Below are 24,348 nucleotides of genomic sequence, written 5' to 3'. Positions count from 1 at the left end.
TTTGGAATCAGAAATCTGGAAAGAAGAATATTAACAGGTCATTTGATAAGTGATCTGATCAATTAGCTTGCTAGATGAGTTTACTGTTTTCGAAGGCCCAAGGAAAAGGTGATTTCTGGGGCACCTGGGTGGCTCAGTCGGTTAAGAGGCTGGCTCCGGCTCAGGTCATGATCTCACAGTTCGTGGGCTTTGTGCTGACAGCTAGCTCAGAGCCTGGAGCCTGCTTTGGATTCTGTGTCTCCTTCTCTCTCTGACCCTGCCCTGCTCATGCTCTCTCTGTCTGTCTCAAAAAAAAAAAAAAAAAAGTGATTTATCTTACACCCCTAAGAGTTGATAATTTAAAAATCCAAGTTAGGGGGTGCCTGGGTGGTTCAGTCGGTTAAGCCTCTGGCTTCGGCTCAGGTCAGATCTCACATTTGTAGGTTCGAGCCCCGCGTCAGGCTCTGTGCTGAAGACTAGCTCAGAGCCTGGAGCCTGCTTCCGGTTCTGTGTCTCCTTCTCTCTCTGCCCCTCCCCCTCTCATGCTTTGTCTCTCTCTCTCTATCAAAAATAAATAAAAACATTAAAAACATTTAAAAAAAAAATAAAAAAGTTAGTATTATGCTACAGTTAAATTTTGATGCCTTGGAGATGTCAAAAGGGCAAACACCAGGCTGATGTTTGATTTAAAACTCTAAAGGACCAGTAGCAGGGAATCAAGAAATAAATAGCCCCGTCATAGAGCTAGCTTGCTGTTCAGTGCCTCTTTTTGGGTGAACAATAATTTTGCAATTGGTTTCTTTTAAAAAGGCCACATAATCCTCTCATGTTTTCTACCAAAATGAAAAAGCATTGGGCATCAGTTGTGTGCTAATAAGAAATGTAATTGTATCAACATCTAAATGCCAGAGAAGGTGGTGATTTAAGAGCATGGCCTTGGCATCATACAGGTTTAGGTTGGAATCCTACTCACCACTTGTTCTAGGGTGAGACTAGGTAACTCAACCTCTCTGAGCTTCCCCTCAGAGATCATTACACCTATCTCAAGTGTTGTGAGGATTAAATGGGATGATCCATATAAAACATACTTGCCCAGTTAGGTAAGTGTTCAATAAAGCCATTACAAGCCCAGTTTCTGCTATTGGTCTCTTTCAGCCTTTATGCCTAGCGCAGGCCTGAATCCTAATGCTTCGTTGCACTATCTAATCACTACGACCAAAATTTTAAAATCCAAAGGGGTCACAGCTTCATTAACCATTTCATTCGTGCACACTTAAGATTTGGACGCCTGCCTTCTTATTGGATCCGCACCTTGCTGCAGTTTGTCCAGTTTTCACAAACAGATCAGACGACTCCCTAAGCAGCCTCCCAGAATGTACACAAATCCTCAAGACCCAAGTTTGGATTAGGAAGGGCAATAAGGAGGATGCATGCAGCTCTGTGGAAAAGGGCCAGGAGAAACTGAACACTCCACTCTCCTGAATTCAGCCCTCAACCTTCACTCCAGATTGGGGTGGAAAGGCTGACGATGCAAGCCCAGAGCAAGGATCGAATCCTAAGATTTGAGAGCCCAGAAGCGTTGTCCGGAGGAGGACATTAAGGAGAGACCGATAGCCCTCCTTACAAGCCCCTTTTCCTCAGTCACTTCCTGGCCAAGGAAAGCCCTATCCTCCAGAGGATCTTCCAGAGAAGGCCGGCTGTCTCAAAATACCGAAAAAGAACTTAAAAATCAGACCCCAATCTCCTCCATCCCCATGAACGCCCTGTGCATGCGTAGGTGTGCGTGCGTGCGCGCGCGCGCGCGCCTACGCACAGACTGCTGGGATGCTGCCTCTCCCCTCTGGGTCTTCCAGTTTCCCGGCGTGCTTAGGGCCCGCCAAATGGGAGGGGGAGACGCAAGATGGCGGCAGCCGCGAACTCCGGCTCCAGTCTCCCGCTGTTCGACTGCCCGACCTGGTGAGTGGCGGGGCGGCCAGGGCTGGAGTGGCCCGGCCCGGTCTGGCTTGGCCCGGCCCGGCAGGGCGGCTCGTTTTTCGCAGCAAGCCGAACGGTTCAGAGACCCTGGAACTGAGTGAGGGAGAACTGTCCGTCGGGCCGGGCGGCGTGTGGAGGAACCGGGAACCTGGAGCCCGGGCCCACAAACTGAGGAAACCGAGACTTGGGGGCCCAGAGGTGCTCGCTTAGGCAGTCTCTTGGGCGATCAGCCGGTTGTCGGGGCGCTTCGGGCCCTGGCCCCGAACTTACCCCAACTACTGACTGAGTGCCTGGTGCTCTTGTGGAGCCCCGTACCTGCCCCGCTGCTCTGTCCCGAGCGCGCACGAGCCAGCTTCCCGGCCCCAGCCCAGGCACCGCGCCCCGCATCCCTCCGTCGTTGCTGCATCTCTCGTGCCGTACTTCTCTGCCTCCCGCAGACTGGAAGCGCCCTGAGGGCAGGGACGGCTCTGACCCACCTCAAAGTAGGAGTCACTAATTGTTGGAATGAACCCCTTTCGACCCCTTTTCAAGCTCTTGGGAATAATGGAATAATTTAATTTAGTCTGTGAGCAAGGTACAAGATGAATAAATATGAATTGCCTTGTAAGGAGACCCATCCGAGTTGGAGCAATTTCTGCTGTAGCTCAGCACAGTTTAGGTGTTATTCGTAGCTTTCCCTGTATTGAGATCCTCAAGGGCAAGGGCTGTCTCATTCACCTTTGTGTTCCCAGCTCCCAGGCCTAAGCCAGGCACATAGTAGGAGTTCAGAAAGCATGTTTTGGATGTGACCTTTAACATTTCTTTCCCTGTTTTCCGGACAAAATGGGCTTTTGTCCAATACACTGTCCTTTCAGCAACTGCCATGGAAGAGTTGGGGCAGGATTGTGAGATGACTGTGGGGAGTGTGTGTGTGTGTGTGTGTGTGTGTGTGTGTGTGTGTGTTTGCACACACATGCGCACGCAGATGTAGAGGCTCTGGCAAGATGGTTCTTTCTTCAAATTTAAAAGGAGCAAAGACCTGAAGCAAACGTGTGGCTGTTTTCTGGGTCCCCTCTGCACTTGTGTAACACCCAGTTGCTTCAGTCTACAAATTGTGTGTCCATTTTGGTCCCTTGCTGCATGGGTTTCAGAAGTTGGACCAGGACTGTAAACTTATAGTTAGGAGAGGCTATTTGAAATCACCAGCCATTTCCTCAGAGTCTGGTAAGTACCAGCCACTGCTCGATGCTTTGACATATGTGCATCCTCCTTGAATGGTGTTGTAGGAGTATAGGAGTATAGAGAACAGTTCCCTTAAACATACCACTGTAGAAAGACCTGTTCAAGGTTAACGAACACTTCTTGTATTTATTGGTACCTGGTTTTATGGGACATGCTTTTGGATTGCCCCAGCTCGCTAACTATGCACCTTTGATTTGGTCTCCGAGCCCAGGACAGTGGCCTCTGTTTATTCTGTGATGAGACTAATCTTGATCAGCCCCAAACACCAAGTGATTCATTCTGCCTTTATATCATATTAGTGGTAGTGGCACATCTTAGATTCAGACTTCAAGTGACCAGACTGCCTGAGCTATAGTAGTACTTGGACTCTCTGTGCTGCTTTTTCTCCAAGGTGGAAATAGGTTTCTTTGGTGCTGCTCTAAATACAGATCCACTAAAGTCTGTTTTAGAGCAATTGAATCACTGGGGAAGTGTCAGATGTAGAAAGTAGCTGTAATAACAGTGAAGTAAATGACATTTCTGCTTGAACATGAACTAATTATAGATTGGTAAAAGGGCTGCAGTGTTCAATGGGACAGTAACTGTAAATGGCATTTATAAACTCATCCTGAAAATGCGTTTCTCACTCTTGTTTTTCAGGGCAGGTAAACCCCCACCTGGTTTACATCTGGATGTAGTCAAAGGAGACAAGCTAATTGAGGTATGGAAACACATGTCTTCCTTTTTTTTTTCCTGTTCACACTAAGCATTTTTGCCAGTGACTCACTTTTCCACCCCCTCTCCTGTGCTTTGTTTTCCAGCAATGCTTCTTTCGTTCATCCTGATTTTTTTTCTATTAAAAGCACATGGTGATATAACACGTTCAAAACTGGTATCTCCCACAGACGCTTTTTTTGTGACTTCTCTCACCTGCCAGATGATGAAGGGTTTTAATTGATCGTAGGTTTATGGGTCCGCTTTGAACTGGAAGCCCTGTAACTTGGTGAATTCTTTCTCTCTGACTACGTGGAGTTGTGTAGAAGTTGCAAGATACGCAGTAACTGAAGAAGAAAGTGAATTATGTAGATTTTCACTTTTTTAAGTTGCATTTATGCAATTCAGGCCCAAGCCCTTCAAAGAAATCTAGTAAACTAAAATGCTTGCTCAAAAAGAGAATGGAATGGAGATAAAACTCTTTCATTCATTCAAGACATTTACTGAACGATTGCTCTGTGCCGGTCATGGTATTCAGCACACAGACTACAACAGTGAACACAGCAAACGTGGGTCCTGTCCTCAGATTCTCTGGTGGGAAAGACAATCACACAAAAATTAGATGATTATAACTTAAATTAAGGATTATGAAGGGGAAGTTTAGCAGAATTCCAGATTTTATACAAGTCTTTAGAATGAACACCATACAGAACTTGAAGAGAACATGAATTTTGATTGGCTGTTAGGCTGTATACGTTTGTAAGTCTTCTTAATCCTTATGGTACCATTTATTTACCAAGAAATGGAGATTAAGCCCACCGTGAGCATGGAGTTGTGAGACTCCATGTTTCAAGCAATTTTATGTTTGCTCTCTCAGAATTTAGGTTCAAGGCCTTGTACTTGAAGGGCAGTTGTTCTCCTTTGGCCTGTATTAAAAATCAAGGTATTTCATGGTTGAAAAGCCATCTGTGAAATCTCTTGAAGGAGACCCAGGTGTTTTACAAAGTATGAAGGCATAAATTGTGATGAATTTTGTTTATTCCTCATGCCCTTAGCCAGTCACTTGGGAGGCTTTTTGTCATGGGTTCTTCTATTTTCAGAGTTACAAAACATCAAGATTATTCAAGGAAATAATTTAGCTAAAATGTCTGTAAAACTCTTTTTACTGTAGACTGTTTCATAGATATACAATATTGGTGCTAAATGGTATGAAGCCTTGAAAACATACAGGAATTTATTTTGTTACTAGAATTTAGTAAATCTTTGGTTTGCAGTAGGAAGAAACAGACAAGGAGGCCTAGTTTTAATGCTAATACCATATTCCTTTGTGAAATGGTGTATATTTTCAAGGCACCCTAATTTGTCAAACAACTCTCTGATAGCTGGTTTCCATTAGCTGGCCGTGTTCTCTGTCCTTCAGTGCTCTTAGGTATGCTGCGTGGCCACGTGATTGTCAAGTTACAATCCTTAGACGTCACTGTATTGTTCCGGAGAGGAATAGACCTGAGATGTGCTTATTTTTAAGGATTTAGGCAGCACTCGATACTAACCGAGCTATCTACGTCCTAGTCTTGTGTCCAAGGCTTGTGATGGGTTGTGATAGCTGGGTTTAAGAAGTGCGACATTAAAACAAAAGCCATGAGTCTTTTAAGCCCAGTGTGTAAAGACACACTCTGAGTTATAACTCAGAGGCACAACTGCATAGTGGTATTAGTGATAGCTAGTCAAGAGACTGTGTTAGGGGCACCTGGCTGGCTCAGATGGTAGAGAATACAACTCTTGATCTCAGGGTTGTGAGAGCCCTGTGTTGGGCATGGAGATTCCTTAAAAATGAAATCTTTAAAAGAAAAAAGAAAGAAAAGAAATTGTGGTGTTAGTGACTGTTGAAAGACCAGTGAATTATTTCATGTACTTGGACATTGTCCAAGAATTAGCACATTTCCTTGATTCTAAAACATACTATTATTCTCAATATATTTGAACGTTTCTGTAATTGAGATGCTTTTAATAGTGAATGTATATATTTAATTTGGAGTCCCTTTTCTCTTTTTTTTAATGTTTATTTTTGAGAGACAGAGTGTGAGTGGGGGGAGGGGGCAGAGGGAGACAGATATGTAGACAGACAGAAAGAATTTGAAGCAGGCCCCAGGTTCTGAGCTATCGGCACAGAGCCTAACGCAGGGCTCGAACTCACAAAGATCATGACTTGAGCTGAAGTCAGATGCTCAACCAACTGAGCCACCTAGGTACCCCCCTTTTCCCCCCTCTTCTAAACACATATTCTAGTATATCTTTGGCACTATTATAAAAATTTGGTCAGTGTTCTGTTAGAATGCAGGAGTGGGTAATCTTATATACCATTTCCTTGAGACCAGCCTATGAGCACTGTAGTTAGCAAATTTAAGTTTGTGTGGACATAATCTGTGTGCATATAAGTATGAATGAGAAATGCCATGAGATTGAGCATGCATGGACACTACTTAGAGGGAACAAGATGTTGAAATTTCAGGGCGCTCTCAGTTCTAAATCAGTGTCTTATTTTTAACCTAAATCTTAAAACTTAGGGATGACGTGGGGATGATTGATTGAGCTGTCAGGCTATTGTTAAATCTTGGTGCTCATAGCGGTTCAGGCCTGGGGCATCTCTGCCAGCGGCAGAGGGGTACTGCTGGACAGAGTTTCCCAGGGGTGACCTATCTACCTAGCTAGCTTGAACTAATTGAGCCTTAAGGCTAATCGTGCAAGAGACTGGGTAAGTAAAAGTTAAAAGAAAAATTAAGAAAGTGACCCATATAGTACTTGTTCACTCTTGGAAATGTTCCTTGCCTCATGGTGCATTTTTTGACGTAGACAGAGTGAAGAAACTCTATCATGTAGTGGTCAAAAGAGCTTAGACTCTGAAGTAAGACAGACATGAGTTTCTAATCCAGCTTTACAAATACAGCAGGGTCCCCCCTTATCCATGGTTTTGCTTTCCATGGTTTCAGTTACTGGCAGAGATGACCCTCCTGACATGGTGTCAGAAGGTCAGCAGTAGCCTGATGCTGCGTCACGGTGCCTGTGCCGTTCACCTCACTTCATCTCTTTACGTAGGCGTTTTATCATCTCATGTCATCACAAGAGGGATAAGTACAGGACAGTAAGATATTTCAGCCTTGTGCTGTCTTCTCTCAGGGATTTTAGGAGCAGTATAGTGTGAAAGGTGAACTAGAGCTTACGGAGACTTTGTGTTTAAAGGAAAAACATAGGGGTGCCTGGGTGGCTCAGTTGGTTAAGTGTCCAACTCTTGATTTTGGCTCAGGTTACAGTTTGTGAGATGGAGCCCTAAGTGAGGCTCTGCTGTCAGCTTGGGATTCTCTCTCTTGCTCTCTGCCCTTCCCTGTGCATGCATGTGCGCACGCACGCTCACTCTCTCAAAATAAATAAATAAACATTTTAAAAAATAAAGGAAAAACATCACATATTCTTGAGCAGTCAAGTTGTAGACCCCCAGAACTGAGAGAAGTGTTGGCAGTAACTCATCTAGAGGCCTTCATCTGCAACAGTTCAGTCTACAACCAATCAGCAAAGACTTTACTGATCCAGGACTAAAAGAAAATAAGGACAATGTTGTGAGTGTTCCATAAAGCTAAATTCAGTTCAGAGAATATTTATCCCTACCCTTCTATTTATTTGGTGTTGAAATGACCTTTCTTTTATAAAAACTATTACACTAATTAGTGACTTTTTTTTTTTAGTGTTCTTACTTGGCAAAATAAAGTTACCACTGCTCTATCACCTCCTCCTCTCATATTTATTTATTTATGAGAGAGAGAGAGAGATATAACGAGAATTCCAAGCAGTCTCCACACTCAGCACGGAGCCCAACTCAGGGCTCAATCTCACCACCCTGGAATTAGGACCTGAGCTGAAATCAAGAGTCAGATGCTTAACAGACCAGACCATGCAGGTGCCCCTCCCCTCATAATTTTTTTTAAAGTGTTTATTTATTTTAGAGAGAGAGAGACAGAGCACAGGCAAGGGAGGGACAAAGGAGAGGGAGACACAGAATCTGAAACAGGCTCCAAGCTCTGAGCTGTCAACACAGAGCCCAACACGGGGCTTGAATTCACGAACTGTGAGATCATGACCTGAGCCGAAGCCTGATGCTTAACCGACTGAGCCACCCAGGCGCCCCTCCCCTCATGATTTTTTAATAACAGTTTGCTGGTCTGTGAAATCCCCTTTTCTGCTATTTTGTTGGGGCATTCTATACTTTGGGTTCTTTTTAGTGCTATAGCAGTGTCTAGAAACATTTCGGAGCTCTTCTCTTAGAATTCTTTCAAACCCATGGCACAGTGTTTAGAATATTGGCATTGCAGGTCATTCACATCTGACTTCAAATCCCAGCTCTGCTACTTAACCAGCTGGGTCACCTAGATGAGTGGTTTCATATCTCTCAATCTATTTTCTTGTCTTTAACAACAGAGGTGATACTTATTTCACAGGGTCTTGAGGATTTGATGAGATCATGTTTAAAATGCTTCATAGTAATAGTTGTTTAATGTATGTTAATCTACTTCCCCAAACCTAGAAAATCTTTGCCTCATGAAGTAGTTCCATGTTTGGACACAAGCAAACACTCATTTAGAGTTAACTTGGAGTAATACTTTTTTGTGGCCAGAGTGAAATGACAATGAAGTTAGATTTAGATGCTCATACAGTGGTAGCTAATGTAATTGCACTACCTAAAGAAGATTCCACAAATCCTCTGGGGCTATGGCAGCATGGCTAGAATATGTATAGGTGTTTACACCCCTTTTCTTTACTAACCAATTGCTAATCTTCATTCGAATGTAGAATTTCTGACAGCAGTCTTCTTATTTTGTAGACATGCTTTTTACTTCTGGTTTCCTGGTTGACCTAAAATTAAGATCCAGTGAAATCTTAGATTTCCAATGGACAGAAGACAGCCACTCCCACAGGCCACTGTCATCTAATAGAATTAAGAAAAGTTCTTTTCATACCATCACATGACCTTTAAACACTGTATTTGAGAGGATTAGTTGCCATGCACCCCCCCCCCCAAAATGTTAGTAAATTATTCTGAGCTCTTTATCTTGAAGAATAGCGGGAAATAATTTTGTTTTCACCTCAGCAAGGAATTTTGTCTACTCGAGATTCTCTACTTACTAGATTGGAAGAATTTTTGTTAAACCCTGTTGAAACAAGATGTAAGTAATATTTGATTTAATATTTATTTAGAAACTGATTATTGATGAGAAGAAGTATTACTTATTTGGGAGAAACCCTGATTTGTGTGACTTTACCATTGACCACCAGTCTTGCTCTCGGGTCCACGCTGCCTTGGTCTACCACAAGCATCTGAAGAGAGTTTTCCTAATCGATCTCAACAGTAGTAAGTAACCCACATCCCACCCTGTTTCACACATCCTCTTTGGGGCAGCGTGAAAATGCTCTTTGGGTTCTTCAGTTTTGAAATCATGTTTTATTGCTCATCAAGGAAGAACTTTGTGTTTGGTTTTTAAGTCAACCCTTCTCTATTTCTGTTTTATCTTCTATTTTCCTGAAATAATTGATGACTGGAGAGAGAGGAGGGTTTGGGGGAGGCATGTCCTGGATGAGGCAATAGGAATATATAGAGAACAACAACAGCAACAAAAAGTTACCCAGGAGCCAGGAGCTATGAGTATTCAGGGTTGATAGGACCATGATATGGTTGTGGTCCAATTTAAGTAAAAGCCATCATAAACTTCATTAATGTATTAGAGTAGTGGTACAGGACATTAAAAAATACTTGCTCTGAGCAAAATTTAGTTTTTTATAATGGGTTCTTTATTCTAGCTGCATTTTCCTTTGACTACTAATAATACCAATTTTAATTGCATAAGCACACTCCAAGTAAGCTTTTCAACTCTGCCAAAGATAATCCCAGAAATGCAGTTGAGACTTAACTGCATGGGACTCTGAAGTTTGTTCATTTGTCCATATATAACACTTGTAAAACATAAAGCTTCTGCTTTTAGGTTGGTCATATTCTACCCCTTCTCCCCTCCTCTAACACATACACACACATGCAGACACACACACACACACACACACACACACACACACACACACACACACAGTCTGCTTATATAATGGCTTTGGAGAGCTGTGCCTCACAAGTACTTAACTTGCAAACTTATCTCCTCTTTTCTCTCCATTTTTTAACATACAGAATGCAGACATGGAAAAATATTCAGACTCTCCAGTAGGATTTTGGCTTGCCTTGGCATTCATATTGCACCTGTTTCAACCAGCCTCCTTTATTGTCCTGGGAAAAACCTAAATGTAACTGCTGCCAGGCCAGAAGTTCTTATGGTCCTTGCACTTGGGGCTGGAGAGGTCAGACCACAGCAATGCCTGTCTTCTGCTTTTGGAGGCGTGGCTGTTGCTGGGTTGGAGCCATTCTTGCTGGACCCAGAATGAAGCCAAACTTGTCTGGCAGCAGAGAGCGAGCAGTGGTCTTTGTTATATGGGGTAACAACAGGTCTGAAGATGTGTAAGAAATCCCCTGAAGAGATTCAAGACCCAATGAAGAGTTTCTTTCTTTTTTTTTTTTTTTTTAATTTTTTTTTTTTTTTGGTCTTTATTTTGAGAGACAGAGACAGTGAGTAGGGGGTGGGGAGTAGAGAGAGGGGGAGACACAGAATCCAAAGCAGGCTTCAGGCTCTGAGCTGTCAGCACAGAGCCGGACGCGGGGCTCGAACCCACGGACTATGAGATCATGACCTGAGCCGAAGTCAGATGCTTAACTGACTGAGCCACCCAGGCGCCCCAAGAGTTTCTTTTTCATTGTGACTCATGACGAGGGATGCAAAGCAGACCCAGTGCTATTCTCATTGTAAAAACCAAAACTGATGTCCTGGGAGGAGCTATTCTCCCTCCTACAACTCAGGTTGGTTTTTGTTTCTGTTTTCTCTCTTATATTTCTGATTTGGTTATTCCCAGCACACGGCACTTTCTTGGGTCACATTCGGTTGGAACCTCACAAGCCTCAGCAAATCCCCATCGATTCCACAGTCTCGTTTGGTGCATCCACAAGGGCATACACTCTACGTGAAAAGCCTCAGACACTGCCGTCAGCCGTGAAAGGAGATGAGAAGATGGGTGGAGAGGATGATGAACTCAAGGGCTTGCTGGGGCTTCCAGAGGAGGAGACCGAGCTTGATGTAATTCCACGTCTGTCTGTGGCATTGTTTTATCTTTTGGGGCTCTAGTTTTTGCGGTATATAGCTTGAAATGCCAGTGACTTAGTATCAGGAGGTTTTCTTGAGCCCAGTAGTGGGCCTTTGACACCTTGCCAGGCAGTGTGGCCAGAGGTGACGTGCCTGGGAGAGCTGCACTGTGGGCTTGGGTGTGCACAGCCAGGAGACTTCATGGTTGTCTGTACACCTTCGCCAAATGTTAGAAGCCAACGCTGCGAGTTAAACATTTCTGGAGCTGCACTGTCTAATGCTGTAGCCACTGACCACCTTTCAGGTTCTCAGTAGTCACGTGGCAGGTGACCATATTGAATGGCAAATATACAGAACCTTTCCATCACCCAGAAAATTCAGTTGGACAGCATAGGTTCAGAGAGACTGAAGCTTTCGTTCATTTACATTGCTTTTTTTGATATTGTTCGAATAGCCCAAGAAACTTCTGAGTAGAACTAGGCTGCTTTTGTTCTTAGGAGCCTCACTGCCCTGGAGGTCATGAATTTTACAAAATTTAACTTAAAAGTGCTAGTTTTCCTTTTCTAGAGGCTGACCCCAGTGGCTTGTGATGTGGCTGTTTCCTTTACAGTCTGTCGCTGCACTGGTGTGACTGGTCTATTCAGGTAGATCGGCATGTCCTTAATTAACCACCCTTATTCATATACCTCTTGTTCACTGGGGCAGTTTCCTGGCCCTTAGGAAGAATAGCACAATGGAAATCTTACAATTTAAAAGTTATTTTGTTCTGAAGTAGCCTCAGTGACTTGCTGACAGTCACTCCTGTGACTGCTGCCTCTGTGCTTCCCTGTCTTTTAAGTTCAGTTTGTTAGGTCCTCTCTAGGTCTTCGTTCTCAAGACATTTGGAATGTCTCAGACTGCAATGCAGATTGGAGTAAGTCCAGAGGATTGGGAAGAGGCAGGCAGCAGTGCTGAGGCCAAGTTAATCATTGAAATAGATGGGTGGTTATGAATAGAAATGGGGCCATACGCAGGGACGGGGAGTGACAAACTATTAATGCCAAATATTAAGTGCCCTGGCCCTGTCCTTCTGAGCTTCATTGGGGAGGGCTGCTGGGAAAGAACCTGTCAATTGCCCTCTGTCGTCTCTGTTTCGTTAATTCAGAGCCATTTACGGGGTTCCTCCCAGCCACATTCTTTCATTCCCAGCTTGAAGACATGATTGTCTTTCCTTCCCCCCAAAACACAAAACCTCAGCTCAAGGATATTTGCACAGATGATGCGTTCTCAACTCAGGATTCTTCACCTTCTTTTGACCATCATTGCCCTAATAGTCAGTGAGGAGGTTCCACATTCTGTCAAAAAAGGTTTGTTAATAGTAGCAGTCCAAGGGCGGTAATGAATTTTTTTCAGAATACAAAAGGGAATCTTGTTTGTCTGGAGAGGTTAAGCTTCACTTCTAAAGCCTTCCTGCTCTTTGTTTAGCTCTGTGGTCTCCAAATTCCCTGTGTATTGACTCCTGTCTGTCTTGTGTGAACCCTGGCCTAGAACCTGACAGAGTTCAACACTGCCCACAACAAGCGGATTTCCACCCTGACGATTGAGGAGGGGAATCTTGACATTCAGAGACCAAAGAGAAAGAGGAAGAACTCACGGGTGACTTTCAGTGAGGATGATGAGATCATCAATCCAGGTGAGGTATCTTTCTAGTTTCTTCTGACGAAAAAGCTGTCTGTGATCTCAGAGTAGTATACACAGCGTGTAGGTTAGTTGTAATGTTTAGCAAGGTTTAGAACAACTGGCACGGTATTTGGCGGGCGAGAGATTTCTTACAGTTCATTGGTGGAATACCTTCAAACATCGAGGCATTATCCAGTGGCAATGTGAAAGAAATAGCCAAAGGAAGGACCCACGTAATTTAGTATACAGAGCCAGGCTGTAATTCTCCCCTGCTGTTCCAGAAAGGCTGCATGATTGCGGAGGTTTGGGTAAAGTAGGGTTGTTTGCTGTCTTCACCTCAGAGTAGTACATTATTATCTTTGTGGAGTTCTGAGTGTGAATGGCACCTCGCTCTAAGATTGGAGAACCTTTTGCTGCCACCATTAACTGCACTGAAGACTTGCCTCTCGGTAAGGAAGCAATGTCTAGAGAGTTTGTATGGAAATGTCAGCAAGGCGAGAGCATCAGTTTATGGGAAGGCCACTGAATTCACCTTTGTTCTGTCCTTCAGCATCTACTTCCTGGAAACACACAATATGACAGGTACTCTGGTAGGTGGATGGCCTAGAGTCCCAAGGTATAGTTTGTATGATGAAGATGGAATTGAGATTCAGAAAACCTTGTTTGAAATCAGTCTCAGTGGATGGAAACAGGGATCCCAAATTTTTACTTCCCAAATGAAATACAGTGAGAATAACTTTCAGGTCCTGCATTTAGGTTCAAAATACCAGTTACTTAAATGGAGAAGATCTGTTCCAGTGACAACTCATGGGGGAAAAAAGATGTAGGGATTTTAGTTAATTGAATGAGTCATCAGGGGGATTTGGCAACTAGTCAGGTGCAGTTTAAAATTGCATGAACACTAGGGGACAGCAACCCCACTTGCCTGTGTTCTCAGCAGAACTTACCCAAGTGGGTGACCAAATCAAGCATGGCCTCAGCCACCCGATGCTTTATGTGGTCCTGAGGGAGGAGGAGAGTTGCAGCGACGGAAAACCTCCTCCAAATGCCAGGTAGGGGGACCGAGCTTGAGGCACTGCCGCTGCAGCTGGGTATTTGCAGGGCTGACCTGAGAGGGGAAGGAGCAGGCAAAGCCAGAGCCAGTGAGTAGCAGGTGTTTGGCTCAGCATAAAAAGCACCAACGAGATTCTCTCTCTCTCTCTCTCTCTCTCTCTCACTCACTCTCTCACTCACTCACTCTCACTCTCTGCCTCTCTCTGCCTCACATGTGCACGTGCTCTATCTCTCTCAAAATAAATAAACATTTTTTAAATAATATTTTGTTTACTTTTGAGAGAGAGACAGTGTGAGTCAGGGAGGGGCAGAGAGTGAGGGAGATACAGAATCTAAAGCAGGCTTCAGGCTCTGAGCTGTCTGCACAGAGCCTGATGCAGGGCTTAACCTGTGAACCATGAGATCATAACCCAAGCCAAAGTTGGACACTTAACCAACTGAGCCACTCAGGTGCCCCAATAAATAAACAGTTTTAAAGGGGCAGGGCAGCACCTGGGTAGCTCAGTTGGTTACATGTCAACTCTGGATTTAGCTCACGTCATTCTCATGGTTCGTGCTCATACACATGCGTGTTCTCTCTCTCTTTTTCTCAAAATAAGTAAATATTTAAAAAAAATTCTTATTTAAAAAAAAATTTATTTACTTATTTTGAGAGAGAAAGAGAACAAACGAGAGGGGCCGAAAGAGAGAGAATCCCAAGCAGACTCTGCGCTATCAGCACAGAGCTTTATGTGGGGCTTGATCTCACAAAATGGGATCATGACCTGAACTACGATCAAGAGTCCAACACCTAACCAACTGAGCTATTAAACACCCCAGATCCTTCTTATATTTAGAGGAAGGATCAACAGGATTCCTGTGAAAGATTGGGGCATTCATTTGGTGTGTGAAGTGGAGGGGATTATTCTCCAAAGCAGTGAATGAATACCCAGTGGAAATATTCAGGCAGGGGCCAAGTGACCGATTAGGGAAACTTATTTCTGGGCTCCAGAACCTATTGAATGAGTTCCTAGGTGTTAGATCTAAACATTTATAGTTTTAAACAAGCTCTTTTTTTGTACTGATGAACAGCCATCAATTTGGGAGTCACTGGACTAGTCAATCTTTTAAATCTCTTTCAGAACTCAGGGTCTGGTCTGTTCTGTGTTATACTGGCTTCGCAGGATTGGTGGGGAGGCTAAATGATTAATATATGCAAAAATACTTCAGATCAGTGCTTAGCACTCATGAGGCCCTTGATAAGTGTTAGCCATTATCCCTCCCCATCATCATTGACCACCGCTTTTGCCTTCCATCCATGCAACCTTTCCTGCGCCAGAAGTAGACTTAGCAAGGAATTTGCTGCTAGATGTCCAAGGAGCAGAGATGTCATGGAACATCCTCTTTCTCAGAGTGGAATGGCTAGAGATGAGGAGAGCACAGGAGTGCTATTCAGCCAGCACAGCACAAGACAGGGTCCCCAGACAGTTAGCCCCGTCCCTCTGCAGGCCCCTTAACACACGTGGAATGCGAACCCCGTTAGCCACTCCTCTTGGGCCCCAGTTGCTCTTGTGCTTCGTTTAGCTTTCCTTGCTGAAGGGATGTTTGGAACAGACCTCCTGTGGGGATGAGAAAAAAGGTAAGCATGCCTTTTTTAGAGACCTCATCTCCTTCCTAATGAGCCTGGTTATCTCCTCCTCTTCTTCCCTAGGGAAGTCATTCGTTCGTTCATTCACTGAACAAAGATTGGTTGTGAATGTAACACCAGGGTGTGTTGTTTAGAGGCATCCTAATCTGTGAAAAGTCAGACCAGGGATTCATTACTCAAATAGGGCAACCTTGGTTCCCAAAGAGATTCATAGGAATGTTTCTTTAAATAGCAGTCACCCTCTATGCATTTAAAACAAGATATACAGCACCTATTAGGGAAACTCCCTTTTCCACAACTATATTAAGACAACGAGGGCTTGGAGTAGTTTTTTAGTAATAACAGTAAGTCTGCCTGCCTGTTTCCACACACTCAGCCTTCGGGACAAAAGGTCCTGTTCATCTCAGGCAGTCCAGCCCAGTGGTCCCCTCTGTGCTCCAGGAACACTATTTTGCACCCCTCCGTTGTGTTGTGTCCTGTCTGGCTTTTTATCAGTGAACTCCTTAAAGTTGGGACAGTATCTTGCTCATTATTTCCATCCTTGATGTCTAATAAATGAGGCATGAGTGACTGACTGCAAGCACGCCCCTTACTTGGTCTTAGCGCTTTCTCTCTGCAGTGAATGAAGCTAGAAACTTTATAGGGTACAGTAATGTGTGTGTCACCTGTAGAAAGGGGGCTACTCTCCACCCTGCCTGGACAGGGGGCTTCAGATCCTTTAGTAAAAGTCTTGATTGTATACAGTTGTTCAGGTCAAAGTCCAGGATTAAGTTCGAATCCCTGGGCCTAAATCCTACTTTCTGTTATTTGCAAATGAGTGATCATTGGCAAGGTACGTGGTGTGTGGCCACTTCCTATGTCTTACGTGTCATTGTTTTATCACTGGCTTGGGGTTGGTAATATCTGCTCCTTGGTTTCTGTCTTCAAAAGGCTATATGTGGAATGAGAAAAAACTTTGAGAAGGTAGGTACAGTGCAGTGGTCCAGGACCCAGGCCTGTTTCTGGCTGCTTGAACACAAATCCTCGTCCCTCCACTCTGCAGCAGGGTGACCAGGCCAGGAGCTTACTCGTCCACACCTAAGTATGTCTGTTGGATGTCGATTGTAGTAGTACTTGCCTCATAGAGTTGTGAGGATGTAACACGGTGCCAGCACTCAGGAAACACTAAAGTGTTAGCTGTCTTCTACTGTGTGAATATAGTTGTTATGATTACTTTGTTTGCAGTGAGCCCTGTTCCCTTAATCCTCCCAGCAGAGTATCAAACTAACTCCCCTCTGGTGTCTTCTGCAGAGGATGTGGATCCCTCAGTTGGTCGCTTCCGGAACATGGTGCAGACTGCAGTGGTCCCAGTCAAGGTAGGAAGCACGTCGTAACACTATTTGAAGTGCCATACAGTCTGGTTTAAAAACCCACTCTTTTGGGGTGCCTGACAGGCTCAGTCAGTAGAGCCTGCAACTCTTGATCATGTAGTTGTAGGTTTGAGTCCCACCTTGGGTATAGAGATTACTTAAAAAATAAAATCTTTAAAGAAAAAAATGAAAATAAAAAATAAAACCCCACTCTCTTATATGTAGGTGTTAAAATATGTGCTTAATTAAAGTTTTTTAATGTTCCTTCGTGTATTTTGAGAGAGAGGGAGAGAGAATATGTGTGTGCAAGCAGGGGAGGGGCAGAGAGAAGGGGGGAGAGAGAATCCCAAGCAGACTCCATGCTGTCAGTGCAGAGCCCGATGTGGGGCCCGATATCACAACTGTGAGATCAGAGGTGGTCACTTAACCCATTGAGCAACTCAGGCGCCTTATGTGTGCTTAATATTAAAACACATTCTTTGTTCTTCAATTTTTCATTGTGTAGAAATACTTTTACCCCACCTGAATCTAGGGGACCCTGGAATGCCATAGAAAGGCTGTAGGTGACTGGCCAGCTGGCTGCTGTGTATTCATTTCGATGTGATAGGAGCCGTAAATTTACCTCCCAGCAGGGTGCAGAGGGCGCGTTTTTCTTTAGCTTTTCCCTTCTGACTTGACGTCAGCTATTGGGCAAGGAAGAAGCATCGTTGCACCTCCAGCTTGGCGGTGCCTTTGTTTTGTGATCAGGAAAGCCAGCTCAGACTGGGAGTAGGTTCAAAGATCAGGGATGTCGAAGAACCAACAAGAGGTGGGAGATACAGAGATGCTCTGATTGCTCAACATGTGGAGGAACTACATGGCCGCTGGGACTGTCCACAGGGGGCAAGTGATCCCTTGAAGTAGTGAGACAGACTGCCGACAGAGGTATTCAAACAGTGATTGGAAGATGCCGGTCAGAGGTGCTATAGAAAGTTTTATTTAAAAAACGAAACAAAAAATTAAACTTTAGTAACGTCCTGTCAGATTTCTGGTTAGTCTTTTTTAGTCCAAAAGGGTCAGAGGGTTGAGGGGGATCTTTCATGAGCATTCATTGCCAATGTGAAAAAGTACAAGATGAAGTGCTTCTCTGTTGTCTCCATAGCATCCAGGTCACATTTCTCCTTGAGCTCTTTTCTTTCTTTTTGCTTCTTCCTTTGGAATATTCTGTTGTCGTTGAAGTATAAAACCAGCAAGGGGAGCCTGGCTGGCTCAGTCGGTAGAGCATGTGACAAGTATAAAACCAGATGTTTTTACTTTGTCAATTTTATTATGGCATAATTTACATACAATAAAATACATTTTAAGTGTATAGTTTGAGCTTTGACAAATGTATACACCTGGGTAACCACCACCATACTCCATGTATAGATTCCCATCACCCCAGAAAGTTTCCTTTTGTCCTCTTGCTGTCAGTTCCCCCACCGCCAGCCCAGACACCCATTGAACTGCTTTCTCACCACAGATTTGTTTTGCTCCCAGATTAATGTTTAAAAGTCATGTGGTCACCATGACGATACTAGCTTTTTATTTAAATACTTATATCACCTATTAACACAGTTTCCTTTTTTTCTTTATTTAAAAAAAATTTTTAATGTTTGTTTATTTTTGAAAAAGAGAGAGCACAAGCAGGGGAGGGGCAGGGAGTAGGAGACACAGAATTGAAGCAGGCTCCAGGCTCTGAGCTGTCAGCACAGAGTCTGATGCAGGGCTTGAACTCCCAAACTACGAGATCATGACCTGAGCCAAAGTCAGATGCTTAACCAACTGAGACACCCAGGCGCTCTATCACCACTATTTCCTAAAAGGGCATTTTAAAATAAAAAAAGGAGGGAGACATATGACCTTAGAGTAAAGAATAGTCACTTAAACTAGGTAAGTTTTCCTTTATGAAGAGCTCACACGCTGTCCTCTTTTTTCCGGGTGCATCATAGGAGGTGAGTGCTTTGTGTGGGGCTGTGTTTGGGAGCCATCACATTAGACAACCACTGTCAGGTCTCTTCAAACCCTGAGATTTCAGGAAAGTCAAACAGGTTGTCTGGGAAACAAAGTAAGCTAGAGGGTTAGGGGCCTTCTTCAAGTTTTCTAGGGCAGGAGTAAAAAAGGCTAACTGACACCCCCCGTGCCTCACCTCTTGTCTCTTCTGTTCTTTGTGAACCACAGAAGAAGCGGGTGGAAGGCCCTGGCTCCCTGGGCCTGGAGGAATCAGGGAGCAGGCGCATGCAGAACTTTGCCTTCAGTGGAGGACTCTACGGGGGCTTACCCCCCACGCACAGTGAAGCCGGCTCTCAGCCACATGGCATCCACGGGACAGCACTCATCGGTGGCTTGCCCATGCCATATCCGAACCTCGCCCCTGACGTGGACTTGACTCCCGTCGTGCCGTCAGCAGTGAACATGAACCCTGCACCAAACCCTGCAGTCTATAACCCTGAAGCTGTCAATGAACCCAAGAAGAAGAAATATGCAAAAGAGGCTTGGCCGGGCAAGAAGCCTACACCTTCCTTACTGATTTGATATTTTGCGTCATGGAGAAGGGTGGGGTTGGGTGGGAATTGGGTGGAAGGGTGAGGGGGGAGCTAATGAACTAGGGAGAAAAACTTTCCATGTGTGCGGTCTCGTCTTTCAGAATGTCTCCTGGGGCCCTAACCATGTAATAGTGAAGCTGGGGTGGGGTTGGACTATCCCATAAAGATCTGTCTTCAGAACACTGAGTGTAGAACAGTGTTTCATATTTCCCACTAAGTAGGCTGCCCTGGCTCTTTGCCAGGCCTTCCATCACCTCCTTTTTCTTCCTCCTTCCAGGGTCAGTTTGATTTAAAGTCATGCATCATGGGGAGAGATTCCATGCCCTCAGGTGGCATCTAGAGCTGTGCTGGTGGCAGCAGCTTTACCAGCCTGTGGGTCCAGCAGCCTGATTTCTGTTTACTCTCCCTGCAAGTCCCAGATAGCAAAGGGTTTGCCACAGATCCCAGGTCAAGCAAAAGAGAGTTTAGAATGCTTCAGTTAAGCTAAGGTTTCAACTCATAAATGTTTGCCTGGGTCACTGGTTTTGAGGTCCAATAGTTAGGCTTTTTTTCTCTTTTGTCCTTTCTGTTGGAATGAGAACATTTTGATTTCCTTAATTGTGACCAGTGCCATAGACACAGGTGGGTAGTTTGAAACTTACAGTATTGTTTGAACTTCACTTGTTTCTCTCGTCACACCTGAGTACTAGCTGAAGTTTCTCGTTTGATTCCAGAGTACTGTCCTCTACTCTTTAAAGCATTGCTTTCCTATTCAAGTGTGTTACGAAGGCAATTTTTTAAGGATATGACCAGTTAGAGCAGAAATTCTAATTGAAAAGATTTTACTTTGCAAGTAATTGATGTCTCTAAGAAGACATTTTTAGGTGTTGGTTCAGAGGCTCTTTCCCCCTCCCTTGACTGAGAGCTCTCCTAACCCAGAGCTCCAGGACTTGGCCCAGTAACAAACATAGGAGACGAAGGTAGCAAACAGTGATATGAGCTTTGTACAGAGATTTGTACATTTGTGTAATAGGCCTTTTCATGCTTTATGTGTAGCTTTTTACCTGTAACCTTTATTACATTGTAAATTAAACGTAACTTTTGTCATTCGTGCAGTCTGTGATTCGGTCGCCATCACGGATTCCCGCTGCCATCGGGGAATGTCTGTCAGAGGTGCAGGTAGGCTTGGGAGGCAATGCTCTGGCCCCGTTTTATTACCACAAATAAAGATGCCCCCTGCCGAATGTGGAAATTCTAATTAGAGGTTCCGGTCCCCAGACTGAAGCCTCACTGAGCAAAGTGGGTTAAGAGGTGCCTGCTGCCCTTCACAGGAGGCAAAACCGCAGAACTGGCACTGGGAGACTGGGCTTCGGGACACCCGTCCCGGCTGCTCTGCTTACAGCTGCTCACACCGGCACCACAGCTCAGAAGCCACAGTTGCGCAGGTTTATAGGGGATTTCAGCCAGAGTGTGGATTGAGTGCATGTGTCTCGCATACCAGGACCTCCTACGCAGGAAGTAGCTTTGTGATGGAGATGCCAACTAGCTTCCAGATCCCTTGGGTTGAGAGGCTGGACTTGGAGCCGGAGCCGCCTACTGAAGGACAAGGATCCGTAGAGCCACAGCTGGACAAAAGGTTGACCTCTTAGCTTCCGTAAAAATGAGGGTCCTCCTCTTAGAAGGACACCTTCCTCTTACTGTGGTGAAGATGACTGAGTGCTGGTTACCAGTCCCTCCCCGAGCGCCTGTCTACCCTGCCCACCTTTACAACAGGCCATTTCTTTACAGAGCCCTACGGGAGGCCTGTTTTTATCCCACATTTTACACATGAGAAAACACCAAATCAGCTTCCCTGTGATCCCACTGTAGTGAAGTCAGGATCGAAACTCTAGTCTGAATCCAGAGCCTGAACCTTACATGGCCTCCAGGATGAGCCAAGATGAAGCAGGTTCTTGGCCCCTGGGTGGCACACCCTTAGGCTTGGTGGGCTGTAGCTCTGTCTGTGGCTAGGTTTCAATCAAGTTTAAAGCTTATTTTTGTATTTATTTTTGAGAGAGAGAGTGAGCAAGCAGGGGAGGGGCAGAGAGAAAGGGAGACCGAATCTCAAGCAGGCTCCAAGCTACCAGCCCAGATCCCGATGTAGAGCTTGAACCCACAAACCATGAGATCATGACCTGAGCTGAAATCAAGAGGCAGACACTGAACCGACTGAGCCACCCAGTCGCCACATGTTTTGAAGTTTTAAAAAAAGTTTTCCAGGGGCGCCTGGGTGGCTCAGTCAGTTAAGCATCCGGCTTCGGCTCAGGTCATGATCTCACGGTTCGTGGGTGCGAGCCCCGCATCGGGCTCTGTGCTGATACCTAGCTCAGAGCCTGGAGCCTGTCTTCAGATTCTGTATTTCCCTCTCTCTCTGACTCTCCCCTGCTCGCACTGTCTCTCTCTGTCTCTCAAAAATAAATAAACATAAAAAAAATTTAAAAAAAAGTTTTCCAAACTGGACAACTTACTGGAAGGTGTATTAAAGGGCTTTGATCTAGTTTAGATAATAAAATAAATCCTTCCCAATGAGAGGTTATACTATGTATTACTTGGTTTCAGAATTTGAGTTGCAGAGTGAAACTTGCAGTGGGTCTCCAGGCCCAGCAGAGAGCATCTGAGCCTGCCAAGTTTCCCTTCAAAGGCCAATTTGACTTTAGTGGAACCAAGACTGGCTTTGGTGTTTCCAGGACATGAGGAGGCGTGTCTGCGTGGACACCTAGCTCACCCAGCACCATATTTCTGGTTTATTCCTGTCACTTTGTAGTGCCTCTCAAAGGTGAGCTCTGCAGGGAGTGGCCCACTGGCCCTTAACTCGGCTCTAGACGTGCCCACAGATCTTCCTGCTCACCACAGGACTGGCAGACGGTCACTGTTCTAGTAAGCGCGACGCTGCTGAGGGCACAGCTTCTCCCCAGCCTGGGACACGGACCTGCTCTGGAGGGGAAGCAACTACAGGTTTCCTCAGACTCCTGTGCCCACTAATGGGTCATCTGCTAAGGAGGGAGGGGAAGACCCTTGTTCCCTCCCCAGGCGGGGAGAGGTGGCAAACCCCACAGGGGACACCTATTGACAAGAACCAGCCCATTCCTCAGGTGTTCTGGCTCAGACTGGCTGTTTGGAGACAGCTTGCCCAAAATACACCCATTATCTGCAAATCATAGAATTCTAGAGTCTGAAGCATTGATGAGGTCCTGTCTCGATCCTTCATTTTGCTTGTGAGCGAACCACCCGTCTACTTCTTTCCATCCACTTCTTTCAACTAACATGGATGGAAAAATGTGTGAGCTGGGCACGCCGAAGTGTGCCACCCGACTTGCAGGATGCCAGCCTGCCCTAGTGGAAGGACAGACAGGGTGAGGACGGCAGAGACAGGCAAGGAGGTCAGGGGTCAGGGAGGCCTCTTGGGAGATGACCTGTGGGCAGGGGACTGAAGAACAGGTGGGGAATTGCCACATGGAGGAATGTGGACCAAGCTCCAGGCAGAGGAAACCAGTGGGAGAGGCACAGACAGAAGGATAGAAGGAAGGATGTGGGGATGGCCGGTAGGGGGAGGAGGGAGTCAGGAAGGCAGAGGCCTGGCCCACCCGGTAAGCTTTGCTGGGGAATTTGAAAGTTTCATATTACCAGGAGGCCCCTGAAGTTTTTTTCTCTTATTTTAAAAAAGAAAGAAAAGAGGGAAAGAAGGAAAGACAGGGAAAGGGAAGGAAGTGAGGGAAGGAGGGAAAGAAAAAAGGGAGAGGGAAAGAAAAAGAAGGAAGAAAGGAAAGAAAGGGGAAAGAAAAAGGGAAGGGAAGTGAGGCTCAGGGAGGAAGGAGGTCATGAAAAACCAGAGGGACGACCTTTTGATGTTTCCAAGTGGCAGAGGGGAGGGCACGCCAAGCAGGGGCAGCTGCAGGAGCAAAGGGGGCTGGTGAATTAAAGTCCGAAGCATATGACTGGAGAGGGGAGGCGTGAAGGCTCTGGAGGGCCCACCTATGAGTTCGGATGACATCTGTCCCTGGAATAAAATCGTGGCCGGTTCCACTGGGGAAATTGGATTGGGTGGCGCACAGGTGCAGCTCTGGAGTCAGCCAGCAGGCGGGGCCCCACTGCCATTCTTGGAGCCACTGTGGTTGCCCTGTGGCCTCCAGGGCGTGGGGTAGGAGCTGAGGGGAAGAGGAAGGAAAACCGTCTGGCTCACTGCCCTGCAGCCGGCACTCTGTGTGTGTTACTCCCCTTAAGTCTCCCAACGTCCCTGAGAGGTCGGTTGTACCCTGTTTCACAGCTGGGGAATTCGAGGCTCAGGGAGAGTACACAGACCAAGGTCACATGGCTGGCAAGTGGTACAGCAGAGATTCAAGTTTGGGCTGAAGTTTTGGACTACGAACGGCACAAGGAGGCTCCTGATTGCTGCCCTGCTAGTGCCTGGGCTCTGTGAGAGACTGGGGCTTGGTCCCTTGCCGATGTTTCTCCCTCTCCATTTCCTACTGTACCCAGGGTGCAGGGGTCCCAAACGGACCAGGTTCGGCCACGCATGCTGACAAAGTCCAAAGGCAGAGAAGAGTGGTGGTGACACAATTTCCGCGAGACTAGCTCTGGGAAGACAGCAGATGAGTGTCCCAAAGACTGTTCTCCAAAGTGCTGAAGACCTTTCCAGGTTCACAGAAGGCAGATGCGGGGCAGAGACCTGTGGGTGCTGTGGGTGGGTGCAGTGAAGGTCAGGTCGCTGAAGGTGGTAGTTTCTGTTCCCATCGGGATGCTTTGCTTGCCGGGCCTTTGGCCTGAGTGAAGAGGTGAGCTGGAAAGAACTGAATCACTTAGAAAGTTTGAGGTCCCCATAGAGGTGGTTGAAGTCCTCTTTCACTACCCTTTCCGTCTCCATCTCCTGTGCCGTCTGTGGCCTGTGGTGAGCTATCTCCACACACAGGCCAGGGTGATAGGAGCACAGACACTGCTGTCCCGTAACTCACAAGGTTCCTAATAAGCAGTGCAAGCGACATATGGAAGGAGCT

At 45.6% G+C, this 24,348-nt stretch overlaps 1 protein-coding gene and 1 non-coding gene across 2 annotated transcripts; both read left to right on the top strand.

Annotated features, from left to right (window-relative positions):
• Positions 1–1,831: 1,831 nt before the first annotated feature.
• Positions 1,832–19,342, top strand: PPP1R8 (protein phosphatase 1 regulatory subunit 8). Its single transcript, XM_029948722.1, has 7 exons — positions 1,832–1,935; positions 3,814–3,874; positions 9,112–9,265; positions 10,861–11,081; positions 12,615–12,759; positions 16,717–16,781; positions 18,975–19,342. The coding sequence occupies exons 1-7, from the start codon at positions 1,880–1,882 to the stop codon at positions 19,326–19,328; spliced, it is 1,056 nt and encodes a 351-aa protein (XP_029804582.1). The 5' UTR covers positions 1,832–1,879; the 3' UTR covers positions 19,329–19,342.
• LOC115300599 lies at positions 5,401–5,566 on the top strand. The gene has a single exon (XR_003912760.1).
• Positions 19,343–24,348: the final 5,006 nt, after the last annotated feature.

Source organism: Suricata suricatta, chromosome 8 (assembly GCF_006229205.1).
Source record: "Suricata suricatta isolate VVHF042 chromosome 8, meerkat_22Aug2017_6uvM2_HiC, whole genome shotgun sequence".
Taxonomy (NCBI): Eukaryota; Metazoa; Chordata; class Mammalia; order Carnivora; family Herpestidae; genus Suricata; species Suricata suricatta.
The sequence above is the reverse complement of the archived record's forward strand: the minus strand, read 5'-3'. Positions and strand labels throughout refer to the sequence as shown.